Source organism: Psittacula echo (assembly GCF_963264785.1).
Source record: "Psittacula echo genome assembly, chromosome: 6".
NCBI classification, from domain to species: Eukaryota; Metazoa; Chordata; class Aves; order Psittaciformes; family Psittacidae; genus Psittacula; species Psittacula echo.
Window position 1 is genome coordinate 57561883 of NC_137743.1, and position 21766 is coordinate 57583648.

Consider the following 21766-nt stretch of genomic DNA (forward strand, 5'->3'; position numbering starts at 1 on the left):
TAAACATGATAAACATTTATGCAGTTTGGATATCAGCAACTGAAGTCATGTTTCATTTTTGGGCTACACATAGCATGTCTTTTTCCAAGCTCAAGAAGAATGCTGTAATTAAAGCAGGCTGACTGACTCAGCCGGTGTTTTTGTATGTCATCTTGTAGACAGCGTGGAGGGGTGGGGGGAGGTGGAGGGGGGGAGGTGGAGGGGAGGAGGCTGAGGTGGGGAAAGAGAGGGTGGTTGCTCATCTGGTCTTTATTTCCTTTGCCTGTTTCTTAATAGTTCAAGCAAAGGGCCCATTTCAGCTAAGAGCAATGACACCCTTGCTGTGGTATTTCATCTTGGAGGACAAGAGGCCACAGCCTGCTGTGTGTGGTAGTGTCCTGAGAGCCTCCATCACTACACTGCTTTGAGGTGGGGAGGTGAGAGGAGGTGTGCACAGTCATTGCATTATTTTCTGTTACAATGGGAAGATTTCTAAAGAGGCCCATGCTTTATCTTTTGCATAAAGAATATCCTAGCTATAAATCCTTATAACAACAGTAAACATACTTGCCTTACCTTCTGCCATGTGTTTTTTGTTTATTTTTTTAAATCATATACCAGTGGAGATGTCACAAGCAATAAATAGATGATGACATTTCTGACTACTTAAATGAACCACATTGTAGAGAAAACATAAAACGTATGAAAGAAAACATCTGTTAAGCAGAGTGTTTAAAAAAATTGGTTCAAAAGGTGAGGTCAGGGTCATTAGTGACAGGCTTATAGCAGTCCTTGTTCCAAACCTTTATCTGGGAGCTGTATAACTGAGGATTCATGCATACTGCTTACTTTTGTAGTAATAAACATTAATTACACTCCCCGAATGTGAGGTATGCTAGTACTGCCTGTACTGTAGATGAAAAATTGAGGCACAAAGATATCAAGTAACTTGCCCACAAACCCACAGAAAAAGGCTGCAGCCAGGCTAGAAATGAGGCCCAGTCCAGTGCCTTAACCACAAGAACGCATTCTTCTCCTCGTGACATGAACTCTCCTGTTGGGATTTTTTTTACTGTGGTTACACCTATTCTTATGCAGTGCACAGGATATGCCACAAACCAGGTCTTGAATCCTTAAGGATTTACTGGGTAGTTGAAAGAGATCCTGTCCTTTTCAGAGCAGAAGGAAGGAAGAAGGCTGAGTTCTTCTAGAAACATCCTTTTCCCTGAAACTCATCCTTATCGTCTTAACAACATTTCCTTTGCTTTCCAAGAGTTGTTTTGAAGAGATAAAACATTTACAAGAGCAAAGGCATTACTATTACAGGCTAAAAGAAATACATCATTATTATGATTTATACACATATGAAGGAAACAAGAAAAGAATGTGTCAGTCCAGAGGGTGCAACAAGCAGCATAAAGTCAAAGCAGAGCAAAACAAGCCATTGCCTGAGTGGTAACACTGCTCAAGTCACATTTCTACTGCAGTGTGCAGTTGCATTGAATTAAAATACTACCTGGTTTACCGCCTTCTGCTCCTCCCCATCCTATGTATTCTCAGCCTCCAAGTGCAATACCTCCTGCTGCATACCCCTTTGCCCAGTCTGCAGGGAGCAAAGTGCTCATTCTTTGGCTACCACCAGAGCCCAGGACAGAGTCTATTCAAGAAACTGCATGGGAACTTGATATTTTTCTTTAAAATTTATCTGCCTTAACTAAGGATATTAAAATACCTGTTGTATCAGGTTGACCTTACTGTGGGCTACAAATTGGTAGGGCAGAATTAAAACAGATAATGCTCTGGGATTAAGCGGTTTCATCTGGAAACTACACAAAGAAATTAACGCTATTTTTAATAGATGAATTATGTCAAAGCTTCTAACTGAAATAAAAATCATAGTTTATTTTAATTGCCTCATTAATGTCATCCAAGTACTACAAACCACTCTGCCTCAGAGGAAAAAGTAACAGCATAAAGCAGAGGTCTGTCATGAGATCCCTGGACATCAACAGACTGTTGCCAGTGAACAAGCAGAAGTAGCAGATTCCCAAGTTGAGGTTTCTTCTTAAGATCACTGATGTATTAAACTCCCTTCTAAAGTACTGTCAGCAAATGTATCCCAGCAGACATATGGCATAGAGGAAAGGCACAACAGATCCAGATTTATAAAAAGTTAAAGGCCTCAAAAGATACAGATAGTCATACAGCAGGATTTTACAAAGCCACTCTAGCAGTAAAGGAAGCTATCTCCCATCAGCACCTACGGTCCTCTTTATATTTAGTACAGGCCCTTTCTCTACTCCGCTCTGTAAATTCACACCAAAGTTAAATCAAGCTGCACCCAGTATAAGATTAAGCTACAGTCATTCATAAAGACTAAGCACTAAATGTTTTGCAGATTGCCATGTCTGCAATTAAAGTTCCTATGCAGCTTTCACAAAAAGTTTAAAACAGTAGGAAAACCACTATTACTCTGCATGTAATTTGATGTGAAAAAAGTCTCCGATTTTGAGCTGAAACATAAACCAAAAAGCAATGCAAGCCCTATGGGAATTAGAAAATTCCCTGATCCAAAGCCTCTTTTGAAAATGTGCTTTGACCAAGTAGTGGCACACCCAATCTAGTCTGGACAGAGTCTTTTCATGCAGTTTCTTTACCTAGACACTTAAGGAAAGAATTACTATCACTCAATTGGAGATCTGCAGCTGCATCTCAACATCATAATTCAGTCCACATCTTCTTTTCAGTTGGATACTTTGCATAAGCACATCTCAGAACAGCAATGAAGCAGAAGGCAACATCCCATGTTTTGAATGGGACTTCAAAAGCACCTGCCACTCACTTAGATTTGGAATAAAATGACCTCCAGTGAAATGTCTACCTTCCTATCTGTTTTGTCTCTGGAAGCATCCCATGACCTATGAAGAGGCAAGGGGTCTACCAGAGCTATTGCACTGCTTTTTAAAGGACAGAAAATCATAAACTTTAGACCTGTCCATTCATCACTAGAGCAGTGCCCGAGCTGTGCCACATTAACCCTAGGAGAAATCTGAAACCCACATGAAGCCATCTGAGGTGGACCAATTAAACAGGTCCAAAAATATGAGTCTTGACCTCAGCTTAGAAAAGGGAATGCCTGTAAATAACAATGGTGTGACCCTCACTGCTCCAAAACTCCAATTCCAAGTAGTGAAAAAAGTGCCAAGATGTTAAATATAGTGTGCTACCAGAGGAGAAGGGGGAAGGAAAGAGGACGAGGGTGTTGCCATTATATGTTTTCAAGCAACAGAGGAAGAAAGGCAAAAGAGTCCATGCATCAGGAAACTATTAAAATGAATACATTCCTAGTTTCTTCATAATTAATTCAGTATGGCCAATTTTGTATCAGAGAAGGGGAAAGAAAGATTTCAACCACTTCCTTTTATCTCAAGCTGCTTGGAAGAATATGATCTTGTAACACTGAAAAGAAGTGCCTCACTGCATCCCAACAGGCGAGTGTAATTTTAACTCTTCCACATGCCTAATTTGATATGCAAATCCCTATTTTCTGTATGACATACAATACTTAGCAGAGACCCAGGTTCATTTAGACATCATTCATCACCACTTTTTAGCCCTGCCCCCTTTGTATTTCATATTACGTTAAACAACATATTGAAAATAGTTTCCACTACAGAATTCCCTAAGATAATATTTTTCAGTACACTTGGTTCATTGCGTGAGTTAACATTTGGTTCACATTTTGATAGTTATCTTCACATGTGTAAGGACTGGAGATATATTCTTTCCCTGTTCTTGAAATCTTAGGTTCTGAGTTACGCTGAGTTATGCAATACTTTCAAAAGATGATTCATTAGGCAGCTATTTATATGCTCAAATAATTCCATTGTTTTCAAGCTCCTATGGGATCAAGCGTATTAAAGTTGTGATTGACTGTAAGTATAGATAGTCAGTGTTGAGCTCTTTCACAGTCATTCAACAAGCGAAGAGTAGCATGAACAGGTAAAATAAGTCCTTGAAGTACAGTTAACTGAGATAATGATTTGCAGCTTTCCTTACTAGAAAATTGTGGTAGGGTTAGCCGAGCTCTGTGGCTCTGAAAGTCTATCAAACACATGAAACACTTGATCACTGCCTGTTGCCCTCTATATAACACATGATATAACTGAATATAAAAGTATACTGTTTGAAATTCTAGAACCTGGAAAAGTCATGTCAACATGCAGAAAAAAATAAATATCTGAGGTTATTTAGAATTGTCAATGCAAGGGGAGTTTCATGTTCTATTAAGACTCTGCTAACAAGCTTCATCTAGAGACAGCATGTTTCTGTGCAATACCCTATGCACCCAAAATTTCTTGTATGAAAAAGGTAGACTGAAAGTTTTATGAGTGTTATTTGTTTCATACATTATGATAGTACTTAGATAGCCTAGATGAAATTCAAAGTTCAGTTATGCTACACAAGCTACATCACCATATGTGTAGCCCAAAGTGATTATACGATGCCACAAGAACCACAGAAATGGCAAGGAACAGCAAAAGGATCTCTCCCCATCACAAATGAAGAGCTGAGGTACAGCCTCATTAGATGACCTGACCAAGATCAGACAAGAAATCTGTTAGGACCACATACACAATCCGGGTGTTGGACTTGCAACACAAGTCGTGTCACCACATTACCATTATTCCTGAATACTTTTCTGTTACACTGCTTTCTTGCATCAAGTCCTTTTTTTATTAAGACAGAGGCCTATGAAAACAACATACTATACTTAATACACTTGTTTTCTCAGACTGTACAGTACTGAGCTTTTGCATGTTTTCTATCACTAACCTAGCTGTGGAGTGATGAAGAGGATTCACAAAGAAGTAACTCCACACTATCAACTTCTCAGAGCGTTCAGTGTTTAGTAATTGACACATCATACAGTAACTAATATTTAGCAATTCTGCAAATATGCTTCAAACTGACTTAGCACAGAAATTAATTTTATGTATCTTTGACCCAAGGATGGTTCTAATGATCAGCTCAACAAGGCATTTTGTAGCAGAAGAAAAGCCTTTGTTCCAAAAAGCACAGCTAGGATTCTGAAAAATCTGCAAAACCAGATTTTGATTTAAATGTTAGAATGTTTGCCAAGCCAACTTCTTGGATTTCTAGACTTTGATCAGCATGTCCATGACAACCATGCCTATTGCTTTAATCATCATCAGAAACCATGTGTGCGTTATTAGTAACAAATACTGCCAAATATTACCCTTGGTTTATCATTGTGGAAACGAGATCAAAATTGCAGTTAACATACAATATGTTGACAACACTAATTTTTCAGTGCAACCAAGAGATACATCCTCATATATTAAAATGACAAACATCAAATTGGTCTTCTGTCATTTCAAAATTTACCCATAAAAGTTCCTTGACACAGCATAATTGATATACCTTTACGTATTTCCCAAAGAGCAAGACTTGGGAATTAAAGTGTTTGTAACAGCAGAAATAGGGTATTTGTTCAAGTAAAATAAAAAGACTAATGTTGTTTTGGATTGCGTGCCACAAACTTGCACGTTTTAATGCTCTGTTCCTCAAGAACTATATTTCATTCTGAACATCACCCCACTAGAAATACACTGGATTGCAGGGCCAAGAAAGTCAAGGACTGTATTTATGGTCAGTAGAGGTACCAGGTATAAAGGTGAAATAAAGGAAAAACGTGTGTAGGAGCAAACTTTTGTATACACTTAACTGTGAAATTATTGTCCACGTTAGGTGATAAAATATAGTATTAGGAATAGCACTGTATATGGTGATCCATAGGAGCAGCAAGCAGACACACAGAGAGCCTAAGCAGCGTTACCTGCTTCTAATTTTACATCTCTTAGGGAGGCTAGGCATCAGCTCCCTCAACTCACTGTCCCCTTTGCCACAGCTCAGTGCACTGGCTGTGAGCAGGAAGGCTACAATATGTATACTGCCCTAGAGAAGAGGTGCTGAGAAATCCTACCAGCTTTATCAGATGCCTGAATGCAATAGTTTAATTACTTGGGACCTCAGTACAAAAACACCTCCTCCCTTCATCAGGTTTTAGGAGTAAGAGTGGTATGAGTGTGATAGAAGGTTATCAGCAATAACTACCATGAAGAACAAGTCTGTTTCTATGAATGCAGTGGTGTGAATTCTTGATGCTTCCAATGACAATAAAAGCCATACGGTACCCTCCGCAGTCAGAGGCTGAAGTAGCCCTAAGCTTTGTGGCAGAGAAGACACTACTCAATAAAATCCCAGTCTAAAGCACATACTAGCCTCCTCTGTTAAGCTACACAAACAAGTTTTCAAGTTTTCTTTATTTTTCAGCCATGCCTTGCTCAGATATAATTATACTTGTCATAAATCCTTAGTCTGGAATATCCAATGCATCTAGAAATTCCATATCTATTGTTCACTAAATCAAATTGAAGTTCTTATTTAAATAGTAATGCTATAATGAAGAGTTCGCTTTCTGACTGTTACCCTCTTTTCTTTTAACTGACCCATATCAGGTAATAGTTCTCATCGTATTACTAATACAAAAATTATACTACAGGCAAGAAGGCTGAAGCAAAGCATTAATTTGGTCTCTGTATCCCCTAAATGTTCTTCCTACATTGCATATACTAACTTAAGATGCAGTGACAGTTTATTTAAATACCTCAAAAGTCTCTAGGGTCACACACAGTATCATACACCAGCAACATGGACCACACACAGCAAGGAAAAATAGACCAGCTATGTTAGAACTCATTTCCTGAACATATAACCTCTCTGTCTACATATTCTGTTGATACTCAGATTTATGTGAATATGGAAGTCAGGAAGGACAAAGAAAATATCTACTATTAAGGATTCCCTTTTGTGTGTCATTTTGGCGTAAGTGTGCAAGCATGTCCTCATTCTCTGCACAGCCTACACAGACTTGAGAAAGGTCAGAGGACTTCACCAAATTTTCCAACACTCTGCGACTTGCTGCAGAGTCAGGACTAGAATGCTGGGGCATTTAGTAGGCCAATTCAGTCCTAATACTTTCTTTTTCCTTTTCTAATGGAGCATTTTGGGCATTGTTCATCATCATCATTTCACCTTTCTCAAAACTATGTACATACAGTAGCATAAAATCAGAGTGTTATCTTCTAGATGTGCTGACTTAAAGTTGAGAGTGTCTGAAGGCTCACATTTCAAAATACAACTCTGGCCCTCCCACTCCTGCAGACCACATGGGAACCAGTCAGTACATCACGCTGTTGTTTGCCATTATCATTTTTCTGCTTTATTTGATGAAGCACCCTTACAGACTTCTTCTAGGAAGCGGATCCACCTACCAGTGTCATGCTGACTTCATCTTCCCCGTGTGCTGTATGCCTTTCAGCTGTGTAAAAAACTTGGGAAGATGTGGGGAAAAAGAGTGTTAACTAAATTGTTTCTCAGCATTTCACTAGGAAGTAACTCTGCTCTTTGTTGTTTATAATGAATCTTTAAGCAGGCCATGTAGACGAGCTGTTTTGTTTTGGTTTTGCTGACTCTGCAAACTGATAATTTGAGAGAATTGTCTAGAGAAAGCAGAGTCCTTTATGATGTCCATCACTACCAAGTGATTTGGCAGATTCCTCCATGAGATGCACAATCCGATAGGTTGAGAGCGCACTTGGCTGGCCAGTTACCAGCAGAAAAGCTCAACTTAAACACTTCTAAAATATTATGGTCAATTTGTGGATTTGGCTGAGGAAAGGAAGAGAATGAAAAATAGAGGCGGCTGGGTGTCAGTGAAGGGTGGAACACTGATGTCATTTTCATTGCAGTGCCACACACGAAAAATACTGACTTTGTACATATGTTGGATCTAGCTAAGGCAAGCATGTGCACTGGCTAAGTAAACCTGCAAAGATGATTCCATTTGTCTCCACATTTGTCCAGAAGACCAAGGTGACGTATCGCTGTCTCATTAATCAGAGGGCAAGGACCTTCTGTTTGGCTAGTTGTAGTGGACAGAGGGCCCAGCCAGGGCTTTTGCAGAACCTGTGGTGCTTTCCAAATTCACATCCAGAGGGAGACCCCCTTCAGCCTCAGCACTAAAACCACCAGTCCAAGACTGGCTTCAGTTTGTGCCTGAGGGCCATGAGGCAGGAAGGGGCTCTGAGCCACCACAGCTCCCACCCTCAGCGGTACCTTGGGGAAGGAAGGATCTTCACTTCTGCATTTCCCCGCTGGTTTCTGAAGTCAAAGCAGTGCAAAAAAATGTGTTGCACAGACATAGATCTGGACATTGAGACATGCTTCAAGTAATGGCTAGTTTCTGGTCTTTCTAGAAAAATCTGTTTGGTTTTAATCATCCCCAAAAGCCTACCTGTCCTGGCTGCATTAAATGATCCTTGAAATGTCTGAATGAAGATACATAGAGCTGTTGGCAAGCCATACAGACACATAGCAGGAGAAATGCTGTGAGCTTTGGCTTTATGGAGTAGGCCTCTCAAATCAGCATTTAAAGCATCAAATTGTCAACTCCCCAGACAAGAAGAATGCTGAAAATGTAAAAATCTTATTCACATTACAGTTTGTAATCTATTTTGAATATTATTTCAAACATGATAAGACAGAGATTCCACCAAACTTTTGAAGCCAAGAGTAGAAACCAGGCTAAACACTACCTGAGCATAAAGCCAACAGGGCAACATATGTTAACATGGTAACAACAAAATATTTTGCCATTATAAACAGTGGCATAACTTTGCCAGGTTGACTTGGAACATGAAAAATCTGTATCTGCAGAAAGGGTAAGAAAAAATAATGCTTAGGGAGGAAATTGCAGGACCTAAGCACCAACCAGGATTTATTACTAAACACAATTCAAACCAAGCCAGGGTGGGGACAGAATAGGTCATTAATGGCTTAAACAAGGCAAATTCTACATTTTGTAAAAATGTGTCTTTTGATTAATACCTAGTAAGAGTCTTTAGATTAATACCAAAAGGCAAAATATGTCTTCTTGCTCTTTTTTTGACACTTAGTTAAGAAAAACCTCTGGTCAAAACAAGTTCCTGCCCTCCAGCTGGATGAGCACTGAGACACCTCTGTCGCAGAGTGATGGGGTGCTTGAGCACCCTCCCAGGCAGGGCTGGCTTCTGCTGCGCCAAGGAGCAGCCTGTTTCTTGGAGATATTTATGCAGCTCAACTGTGCTGCTTCTGAAGCCACAGACCCTAAAAAAATGAGGAACACGAAGAACCTCTCAGGTCATTAGTGTATCTCACTCAGGTTTTGCCTTCCACCAAATACTGTCAGATTTCTGTTTTGTTTGGACCTGAGGGGTGGAGGGAGTTGGAAAGTTGCCTTCTCTGCTGTCAATGCTTCCTAATGATGTTTCTCACTAGAGAAAATGAGCTTGTTTGTTTGAGAATCCAAATTCCCTGTGGGGCACAGTTTGGGAAAGTGAAGATATGGAAAGGAAAATAATATCCGTTAGGGCATAGTATAAACAGCCATAAAGCAGAATAGTGAAACACCTACAGAGTATGTTGTAGCTTTGCCAGCAAACTAATTAAGGTCTCACTGACTGAGGAGAGAGCTGTGACAGCCAAAAAGTTAAAATAAAAATAAATCAGAAGTTTAGTCTAGTGATTAAAACAGGAAATTACTGCCAGAGTCAGGGCTCCTCCGTTCTCTTCCTGGCTCTGCTTCCGATTTACTGAGCAAATTGGAGAAGCTAAATTTTAAAAGTAGCTTCTAATTTGGAAAGCCTTCATTTCTGATGCCCAGCCATGCACACAGACAACCTCACCGACTAGCATCTTCAGTGTCCTCCTCTGCATTTGTGAGGGCAGAGCATTTCAGGCCATTGGTGTCTCTCCAGTCAGCTACACTTACTGGCCAGCTCAAAGTAGCCATCCCTGAAAGTTTCCCCTACCTGTAAATTGTGTCTAGCACAACATACTGCTGTGGGAGTCTGATGTTTAAATGCTCTTTATGGCTGGCATAACACATTGCAGTGGGAGTGCTATGTTTAAACACAGTTTATAAACATTTATAAGAGTTCTCAGACACCCTCTGTCTCTAAAGTCAGTGCTTTAGTTTTGGAAATAATGCACTTGGTGGCCTGCTTGTTTTCTGAGAGAACTGCTTCTTAGTAGGGGCAATGAAGCTCTACTGCCAGGTCCAACTACAGGAGGAGTTTAAGTCAAGTGCAGCTGAAACTGAGAATCAGAAATAACTCATCTTCTGTTCAATAGCATAACCCCAACTGAAACTACCAATAAAGCAGTCCGTGATGCCTCAGGAGGAGGGGGAACATCTCTCAATCATGGGAGCTCTCCGTACACAGGGTTCCTGTTCAATTCCCTCAAATTTCTAAATGAAGAGAACATGTGGCTCCTTCTTATGCTGACTCGAGTTGTGCTACAAATTCCTCAGAGGCAAAGTCAAGTTAAGTGTTCAGAACAAGGATGTCTCCCTAAATTGATATTTTCCTGCCCACCATTCAACTATAATCTCCTATCCTTGTCAAGAGACACCATGGATCAGAGGGTTACATTCCAGGTGCCTGCCTGCATTTATTTAGTCACAGAAGTCCAAGTGTTTCTCATTACACCAATTCACTTTATTCTTTTATTATTATTTCTGTGCAATATTTATGTAAATATGTGTGACCCACTGTCAGCTTCATCCTTACTATGAGCCAGAATATTTACAGTGGCTTGTCATATTATCATGAAGCAAGTTATTATAGATGTTTACCTATTTGTAACAGAGGTTGCTACCACATCTGATCTGTTAAAGAATGTTACTATGCTGAAGAATAAGCATGAAAAATAGAGAATGTTGTTTACTGACACTACAGATAGGGGGAAGGGAGGGAAAGAGAGGCCAGAGTAAGTTTAAGGTCCCCTCTTCCACCTGTCAGCATGCAGGGGGGACACCCTCAATATTCCTTTCCCTCTTGGTCCCACATGCAAGCCTGGAGGTAACACAATGTACGCCATCTCCATCAGCCATGGGAGCTCAACTCTCAGAGCTCCTGCCAAGCTCAGGTCTTCTGCCAACCACCTGCTTCTTCAACCCTTGTTTTCACATAGAAAGCAATTTGGACCTACACACTGAGAAATCATACAAGCTCACAAAACAAAACCAAACCCTTTCCCAGCAGGATGGGTCATTTAATTTTTCTAAACTTCATCTGGGAACATTAAAAAAAAAAAAAAGAATCATACCATTCTGCCACTATACATGCAAAGTATCTGCTAGAGACTATAGAAAAATGTCTTTATCTTTACAGCTGTCTCCAGTATGGCTGTATGCAATACTCTCACCTTCACCTTATTAGCATATTATATATCTTACTATATTTTTGTTAAGTACAACAGTTTGAGTGAGTGCATTTAGAAAAAACTAAAGCAGTATTTGCATAAGGTCATTGCTTACTCTACTAGCTTCCCTAGTTAAAAAGGCTTTCTATAGGGGACATACAACATTTAGGTGCTACAACAGTCCATTTGAGAATCCCTTCTTATTTCCTTCAAAATATAGAAATCAGAATATCAGAAATATTTACCAAGAACAAGAATATCAGAAAATATTTACCAAGAACAAGAAACCAAATTAAGTTCCTCACATTAATGATTTTCACTGGTCAAAGCCATGTCTTTCTTTCATACTCAATCCCAGTTTGTGCACTGTCATATAATACTGTGTAGCCGCATACTAATAAATTGCCAATATTTCATTGTTTAGAGTGTGCAAAACTGAATTATAGAAATTAGTTATAGGCTCTAATGGGGAATAAACAAGAATCTAGTTAAGAAATATAGTCCTTTACTAGCGAGGTACTTATACAGATGCTATACATAATACTAGCGATATGTACTCAGTAGAGATGACCTTATAATGAAATGGATATGAAAACCATTCATTGCAAAAAGGGTATAGGCATGTTTCTAAATACTATGTTCAGTGTCACAAGTCTTCTTGAGTGTTTGAATACTTCTTACGGAAGTAACTTGCAGAACTCAAACACTAACTTCAACATACAGACTCTCTATTAAGGGGTATGACCTTCATGTCTGCCACCAGTATATTTTGCCCAAATCTTAAAAATTAATTTAAACCCTACTTACTTTACTACTACTCTCCCACACCCCGGGAGATTCACTGGTCGTTCACTGCTTCTCCCCTTTGTTTTGTAGGCTCGTCCAAAAGGAGAAGGCCTGACACCATACCAGGGCAAGAAACGCTGCTTCGGTGAATATAAGTGCCCCAAATGCAAGAGAAAATGGATGAGTGGAAACTCCTGGGCTAACATGGGACAAGAATGTATCAAGTGCCACATTAATGTTTATCCTCACAAACAGGTAGGAGAAGCGCAGACCTGCTGGCATATAGGCTTGAAGCTAGGAATGCTTTTGACTCTGTAAAGCATGGGTAATACTTAAACAGGACTTGACACAGACTACTACATGCCACAAAAGCTTGTTTCCCAGATGAGTTGCTATTCTCAGCCCTTGAAGTCTGAACCGGTGTCAGAGTTGCAAAATTCAAGTGTTCTACCCTTGAGAAAAAATGCCTCCGAAACAAAATCCTTACATGCCTTTATTATAAAAACAGGCTATGGGGCCTTATAAACAAATACGGTGTAAACTAAGTTCAGCAGTAGCAGTGGGCCTCCTAGTTCTTCTGATTCTCTTCATGCTTACACTAACGTTTCATTCCACTGGTGTCAGTGGAGCTATTTCCCATGTGTACTACTTTTTTCAACAGGTGAGATTGAATTTGGTCAAGGGGTCACATCTATTTATAAAGATTACTGATAAAAGAGAGCAATATTAAGATGACTCCTGCCTACAGAATTCTTTGATTAATGACAGTAAAGCAAGACAGCATAGTTAAAGAAAGGTTTCTCAGTTTACATAATACCAAGTGATGCTCAAGCAAAGAACTTCAAGAGAAAGCCTTTTATTAAGCTGAAAGGGCCAAATCTAAGAAGTAGCTCTGCTGGGAAAGCTCTATCTGCCATCCTGTCCGCCATAGCTCACAGGGTACACACAGCCTTCTTTCCAGATCCCTGCAGATCGCAGTTTTCTCTATCTCTTGAGGTAATTTCCTGCATTTCCAGCTCACAATAGGGAAACCGACTCTCAGTTTCTCCTTGTATCACACCACAATCGATCACAAGCAGTCAACCAATTCAGCAGTCCTTGGTGGGAGACAGTCAGACCAACTGCATGAATTCATACCCCTTGTTTCCCTAACAAACCAGTCTTACAAGACCAGCTGTCAAAGCTCACTTTTCTTTTTCAAAGACTTTTTAAAAACAGAAAGTCACTTTTGACTTTGACAACCCCATGAAAAATAAATTTGTCCTTCAAGGAAAAATTTGAGGGATATTGCAGAAAAGTGTTGTGGATGGAAAAGGTGAGAATTAATTTTAAAGAGTTTAGAAGGTGTGATTTACCTCAGGTGTAATTCATCCTAGCTAAACCTGAGTAATAGAGCTCTGCATGGGTCAAGTTACCTCCTGGACACTCAGAGAGATTGCTGAAACCATAGACAGATCATTTAGATGTACTTGCAATAGGTGCAAAAGAATTCCATCAGGAGCCTTAGGCATCTCATTAGTTACTTAAGTGCTTCCAAAATTCCCATAAAAAGCTCTTTGCATGGGCTCATAAGGAACACTTCATACCAATTACTAACATTTTGGAGAAGGGTGTCAGGAGAAAAAAAAGAGATACTGTGACTTTGTTATGATGAAAAAACAGAGGAATATTGAAATTCATTGCAGCAATTAGGAAGAAGAGATAAAAGTAAGTTTATTAAGCTTTATCCCACACAAGAACATCAAATCAGCTGCATTTCTTCCTTTTGTAGACATGTACATATTCACTGAATTATAAGGGCAAAATTTGGCTTAGTCTCTGCAGCAACATTGCATTCCAATATGCAGCTAAAATATTGACTTAGGCTTGCTAGTACCTTGAAGCAGTGTGAATTGCAGTTAAAACATAGCATTTGAAGCCTGCCACACTTGTGACAGAAGCCTTAGTTTAAACTTCATATACTTCACTGCAAGGTGATCATCCCTTCTTTGTATCATGGGAGTTTTTCTGCTTCACAATGAACTTGTACAATTCCCTGGCTGAACCAGTGAATATCTGCATTTCTGTTGGCCAGCTGAGATGTAATCCATTCCCCTTTGTCTGGGCTAATGCCACTCATGCCAAACCAGAAAACAAGAGATCGTCTTTAGAAACTGAAGTCTAATTTCCCCAACAAAAGTGTGACTGGAGACTACATTGCAAGTGGGAAAAAAAAAAAAAAAAGCAAGGACCCCTTTTTCTGTGGAAGCATATATATGGAAGGAAACCTAAGCAATTTTCTTTCACTAACTTACATAAGACAGTTTCAAAGCTTCCAAGATCTCTGGTTCCTTGCCTCTGTTTATACAGCTTGTGTAGACAACTGCACCAAAATCCAGGTGGAGCAATGAGGTCATTTATCACATGCATGGAAATACAGTCTTGATGGTGAGAGAAATTACAAGACCATTGATTTATAACACAAGTCTATAAATATTTACCTTGCTCTTCTAAATTCTTTCCATCATTTATGGTACTGTTCAAAGGGTCGCAAGAAATCACTTGAGGTATCCCAATCCATATTACACAAGAAGCATTATCAACTGGAGAGTATGTATATTTTGTAGTAAAGAAGGTTTGCAAGTAGTCTCTTTGGCAGAGTTGCCCCTTATGGCAGGGTTAAAGGAGTCTAATCTAGTAGTACTAAAGTCAAAGACATACTGAGGAAGCATTGCAGGCTACAGTGCTTCCATAAGCTGTGCTTACCTTGGAACCATATACATTGTGGTTTTCAGGTGATAATTGCAGCATGTGCAGTACAATTGACTGCAATCACTGTGTTGATTGAATGACACTGATTGAATGCCATTCCTTAAAGACACCATAACTCAGGATGTGGAAAAGCTTTACTTTTCTTATCTATCCAGGTGTTCATGTCCCGCTACTATGTATTGCAGCTATTCGAGATCTTCAAGACAAGAATGCATCTCAACTAGGCTTCCAGATATAAATAACTTGCAGCCAGTTGCTAATGGTCTTTCCCAAAATCTGAACTTAACAACCCTGAGCTAAAAGACTTTACATCCTATTGTCACTGCCTCATATCCATCTGCTTCCTTTTCTCAGTGTTAGTATAGTGATTCGTTCTAGTCTTTTTCATTCTTCCAGAGGTGCCCTGTACTGCTTCTGATTAAACATAACAGCAATAGCCACACAGTAAAGAAAACAGCATCAGTTTATGCACAGAGCCAGCAGCAAAGGAGAGCTAGCAGGCTGCATGAGGTCAGAACTGCTTCTTGACAGAGCCTAGTGTTTGCTAACCCATACATGTTTTTTGTTCAAGCATCCAGCTCCGCACCAGACTCTCTGTAAACATTTATGAACATCTATTCGTGTGGTGTTATTCTGCACCATTTTGGAAAATGTGCTGTACCCAGTCACCAGTACTTTTACACCAATGATAATATTTTGTTAATCTACAGTGAAAGATATTTAATTAAATAAGTGCAATCTTTCTAGTTTGAGAGTTAAAGCACAAAAAGACTTATTGTTCACATAAGATTGTTTTACTAGGTTTTTTTAAATTAGCACTAATACACCACCTTAACATTTTCTGCATATATTTCCTATTTATTCTTTAGATTTTGATAACTTGTACTTTGCATCTACCATAGGAGAGTCCTTATTCATGTTTGAATTTCAATGTATTTCTAGAAGATTTTAGCAATTACTTCCCCCAGCTTTGGTGCATTAATGGATGTCCTCAGCTAATTACATGCTCCTTCCACCTTTATTATATGGTATGAGAGTATTTTCACTCTGATCTGAATCTTCCATTAGCCGGTTTTTACCAGCTTAAACAACTTATCTAAGAAAAGATGTTGCCTCTCCGTAGAAGCCATGTTTCTCTTGTGCCATTTTAATTCCATTCAAGTAAAAGAAATCGATGTTGCTGTTTTGTAGTGTCTTTCACTACAAATCATTACACTATGTGATATAATCCTTTTATGGTTACTTCCACTATGATCATATTTTTCCCCCCACTTTAACAAAACCCAGATGAACTGGCCATACAGAAGATGTCTGACCTCCATTCAAGCTCAGACAGTATTTACCTCTGGTGAAATAAATTATTTCTACTTCCAAACAATCTTGTCAATATGTCTTCTCTGCAGTGTGTTGGAATTCATCATCTCCTTTTCTTCCTCCTTGCCCTACCATTTAGTAAATATATCATTGTGACTAACAGATAAAAAGGTATTTTGAACATTATTTTTAAAACATTAATGGTCATTGTATCAGCAGATGAAAATCACTGTTGTTTCTCAACATTAACTATCCTTATGTCAAGTTACAAGAATTTGCAAAACTACAAAACCTATGTAGCTGCAAACAACTCTGACCATGTTTAAAACCATTCAGATGCTAGATTTCCCTGGCAAGGGCATATTATAAAGAAGTCTACATTCACAATAGTATATACAGCGTAAAAATTCACACCAGGTCAGATCGACCTCCCCTGATCCACATCTGACCCTGGGCAGTAGAGGACATAGGACCATGCAGAAATAGACAAGACACAGCAACCACCTCCAAAGATACTTTCTCATCCTCTGGTATGGCCAAGTGAGTGTCTCTATATTCCCCTAGTTTCTCACCAAATAGATTACCTCTGTAGAGTCTATTTGATAGCTGAGTTATAACCACATGGGCCACTAAGCCTTGCTGTGTCACCCTGAATATTGGAGATTAGGATGCTTTAGTCCATTTTAGGAGGAAAAAAATGTAAATCCTTGTTTCAGGATTGCTTGAAACCCAGTGCAGTAAACTATGGGCTTGTTCTCAGTTGCCAGGCTTGCCCTTTTCTCCGGTCCTCACCTTCATCTCTGTTTCATCTTCCCCAGTTGCTTTCCTCAGTCTATGGACTTTTCAGTCCTGTAGGGTTTGTCCATGTTCTCTCACAAGGAATGGCTCTTGCCTGAATACTCTCATGTAGGTGGCTCAGGCAATAATATCAGAGTACTGAAGATAGTCATCTGCACTCTGGATAGCTCTGGGGTACCCATTCAAGCAGATATGCTGGGTCTGTGAATAGCTTGTGCAGCTACGCTCAAATCCTGATTTCCTATGCATACCTTTTGTTAGTGGGTCCCTGGAGAGGAGAGCAGCCACACTTCCCCTGCCACCTGCTCTTTGTTCCTGGAGGCTCTTTTCACTTCAGGAAATGATGCCGTGCCAATTCCCCAGAAGGAATGTCTCAATTCAGCCCTGTGCTCTTATTCCACGTACCCTATTTGTGAGAATGAGCTTTTAATCTCTCTGAGGCAGGAAAAGTCTTCTCAGCAATTTTACAGCTGTGTATATACTTCAGAGTGCTCTATAAATACAGCTCTAAATCTCTGTGTCTACGAGAGGTGGTGGAGAATGTATTGCAAGAAGTAACACAAGAGCCTGATAACAGGGCTGCTGCCATTCATTCCCCAACTCATCCATGGAGCACGGAATGAGGTGGCTCTTGCACTAGAGCTGTAGAACAGCTCCTTATCCCAAAGAAACTCTGCGTGCATTTTTGTTTTCATGACTAAATTGTGCCACTGTGTTCCTCCTTTTGTGTTTCCACCATGTCCCTCAAGTGATAAACCTCCCTGTGGGACTGCTTACAGGAATTCACAGGACATGGAGCAAAAATTGGAGGCTTGTTGAGCTCAGGCTTTATTGAGGACTAAGAGACCAAAGAACTACCCTGACAAAGATGCTCTGTGTCTATTCCAAAAGTAGTTTCCCGGGTAGTTACTTTAGCTACTCTAAACATAATCAGAGATCTCAGACTGGACTTAGCCCTACCTTTAATTCTTCCAAGGAATTTGGATTTTGTAGTTGTTTATGCTCCTTCTTACCCTGCTCCAGCAAGGAGCCAGTTCTTATAGCCATTCAGCAGCATTCTTGGCACCATAACAGCCCAGATGCCAAGCTTGAATTCTCATCTTCTCACCCTGCCTGCTATAGCAGCAACATCTGTGCCTGTGGTTGCTTGCTGGCTGGCCTCTTATCAAGGCTTCTCTGACTTTGTGGGTACCTCAAGTGCTGTTTCTGATGACAGCTGTTGCACTGGTGCAGAACCAGCCATCTGGTGACTGACTTGTCCTGTTGGACACTATTTTCTTCCAGCTGTCAGGAATTTACTGTTGGACTGGAAATAATTTGGTATGTAAATACATTCTTCATAATATCCAATTTATTACTGCCATGGGCAATGCAGTGGTCCCATCACAATTTCCATACACAGGTGCATCCACAGCCACCTCTGTATGAGGATGGATGGATCTGAACACTCAAGCCCAATGAGCTTTTCAACAGTTTCAGGCCTACAATTACAACCTTTTAACTCTAGATTTAATAAACCCTCCCTAGCATGTGTGTACTTCCGTGCTCCAGCAGTGGGAATACAGATCACCTCAGACTGCTGCTTCTCTGAAGTCTAAAAAGAGACTTATACCATTTAGCTCACACAGTTATCATTCATTCTTAGCTGGCCTGACCCAGAGGCATGCTGCTGATAGAGGCTGCTTTCTCTCTCTGAGCATCATGCCTCTAATCTGCAGCCTTCTTATCACTGCCTCTTAGACCCACAGCAAGAACCGAAGGCCTCATTAATGTTTTTGTTCCCCACAGACGGAAGGCAGAGGGTCTGCTGCTCAAGAATGCACATTGCATTTCATCTTTTTTCCCCAGTGCATAACTTTTATCAGACTAAAAATTTACTAATTCACAATAGCATTTGTATCTTGAGGAAAACATAACCATCTATGGCTTCTTAAGACTGTTAACCTAATGATTATCCTGCCAGCTATAGCTGTAGAATCCATTTCTATTCACATATCTAATCTCTCATTTAATCATCTCATTTGCTTCATTAGGACTTGAGGTAACAAGTCCAGAAAATTATTTAGAAGTGGGGGTTTGCATGTGAATTATTGATGTGATCCTTTACCCATCAGTGTGCAATCAAATTTTTCCATTCTTCAGAAAAAAAAAATAAATAAAAAAAAAAATCAATCTTCTAAATACAGACATAAGCAGCCACATTATTCCATTCTGCTTCTTAATGGAGTCAATTTTCCTCAAGGATGTCTTAGTGATGTTTTCTGACACCTAACACTTCATAAGGTTGAACTTTTTTGTTTTGAGGGTTTGGGGGTTTTCAGCTGACCTGTGGGGAATGCGGAGTTCATTCAATACATGTAGACTGGGACAACAACAGTTCACAATCAAAAGTTAATTTGAATGACAAGAATTACTATATAGATTTAAATTTCTTTCAGCTTCATTCCCCTGAGGAAACAGCTTTAGTCACTACCACCAAGTGCTTCCTGGTGGGGCTGCACAAGATTATTTCCACCCACAAACTACCAGGAGAAAATTAAAGACAGACAGACAAAAAAGAAGAATGTAAGAGTGCCCATGCCTGTAGTTTTTATTGAAAATACAGACTGCCAAATCCTGGATGCGTGCATTTTAAAAAGACAACAAAAATTGAACTATTAAATTTAAAATCTCTGTTAAACGGAGAAAAGCATACCTTTCCCAGAGAAACATAGCAGGGGTTTTTGTTTTACAAGCTCCATTTCATCTCTTGCTAAGGAAAGGAATTATTTTTACAGCCAAATAGCCTGCCCCCTTCTCCTCACCCTCACTAACCACATGACTGAGTTTTCATGCTACCAGCCTCTCAGAAGCAGCAGCACAGAACTCCTACAGCTTCCTCAGCTATTCAGATCTTCTGCATAATTCAGGCAATGCCCAAATCTAGCACACAGTTTGCAGCTGCCCAGTCCTACGCACCCCTCTTGCATCGGCATCTTCTCCTTCCCCTCTGCTTCTACCACACCAAAGCTGGCAAGAATTGTCTGAGGTCAGCCTGCACCAAGGAAGTCCATCCTGATGGACATACAGCTCTTCAGCTGTCTAATGTCCTACTCTTTCAGCAGGGTGTAAGAAAGGTTGCAAGAGTGTAAGGTTAGTACTTTAAAGTCCTCCACAACTAGTAACTTACAGACAGCAGCCTGAGAAGAACAGTTGCCTCTCAGGGTGTTTGGAGGTGGGGGGAAGGCATTGTCTTACAAGAAACCCATAAAGAGAAAACAGCAAATGGAGATGACATGGTCTTCATTTTATGCAAAAGCTGGATTGAAGTGTTTTTGGAACACAAACCGTGCAAGCACACTACCAGCTATGAAGCCTCAGCCTTCCACTGCCTCACCACAAATGTATCCTGGGCTCTCTGCTCAGCTCCACTCCTTCCAGCTGGCCCTTGGCAACCTGCTTTCCTGCATTTGTAACCCCTCTCTCCCCATCCTCTGTGTCGTAATACACCGGTAACAATAACATTTCTGAAATCAAAATGCTTCACAGGCCAAAAAGCTGAGCTCAATCAACACAGGGGGAAAGCAAACCACGGAGAGCTATTGTTTCTGAAAACCATCCAAAAAACTTTTGGCGCTTCAAGGCATTCCTAATGTCCTTTGCACTATTTCCAGGAAAAATGATTCCCAAGGCCTTGCATATAAAAAAAAAAAAAATATCTGGCTTATATCAATAAACATGATAACTGCTGTAGTTTTTCTCTTTAATCAGAGCACAGCTAGCAGTACAAGCAATCAGAGCTGAGTAGAATAGCCTGTTTTAAGTGTAGCATTTCAGAATTCTCAAATCCTCCATAGGGGAGCATAAATTAACTCCTGGGACTCCTGAACCTGAGCAGCATCTTTCATTACATTTATGAAACACAAGTTCTTAAAGAATATTTGTGGACAGATGCCGGTGAAATAAGTGGTACAAAAGGCAGATGGGCAGTTTTTCTGACCAGATCAGTTTACTCAACTTGTCTGTATTGTGGCAGAAGCACTGCCTTCACCAGTAGTTGGGTTGCAAGCCTAGAAACAGGATTGCTGGTTCTGATCATAAATCCTAACATCCTGACTTCCAACGAGTCATTCAAAGCTCAGTGAGGTTGCAGGGAGAGGCTAAAGGGTTTACAACAAATGAGGGGTCCATCTACCTTTCTTAGCCTCTGCTTGATACAGGGAATTTTATTTGCAATTAAATTGTAATTTAAACTCAGACATAGGTAGCCTGGGACAACATCATGGGCAAGAACATTGAATAAGTAACAAACCATTGGCAATCACCACTGGATTATTCCCATATATTGTCTTTACTAGCTGTGCAGTAAAATAAATGTTGCACTTACAACCCAATGCAAACAAGCAAGAATTTACAGGCATCTCTTGTTCAGGATAATAGAATATGTTTCGTCTCATTTTAGCTATTCAGTAAGCTGAGAAACCCTTGTATTCTCTGGATTATAAGGTGTTCTTGCAGTGTTACATGGTCAAATGAAAAAGCTTCAGATGTTACATAGTCAAATCAAAAAGCTTTGAATGTCTCTGTTCTTCCTGTCCACAGGCTCTAAAGTGGCTTTGGAATGAAGAACTTAGAAAGAAAAACCTAGGTGATCAGATGTACTCTAAGATTTTACAGATAAGGGAAAGTCTTTAGGATTTAGGAAAGGCGTGAAGAAAAAATGGCTGTAACTTTGTAATTTATATTTATCCACTCCCTGCTACAGGAATCATATTTTACAGAAATAAACAAGACTCTACTATCACTGTAGTATCAGTGAGATGCTTGT

General features: G+C 39.9%; 1 protein-coding gene across 1 annotated transcript in view; it reads left to right on the forward strand.

Moving 5' to 3' along the window:
* Positions 1–21766, forward strand: part of ZCCHC24 (zinc finger CCHC-type containing 24) — a gene marked incomplete at both ends in the record, with an annotated part of 113688 nt that overhangs the window by 90739 nt on the left and 1183 nt on the right. Inside the window, one exon of the mRNA XM_080620913.1 lies at positions 12187–12351. Coding sequence (XP_080477039.1) covers positions 12187–12351 — 165 coding nt within the window. The remainder of the gene's footprint in view (positions 1–12186; positions 12352–21766) is intronic.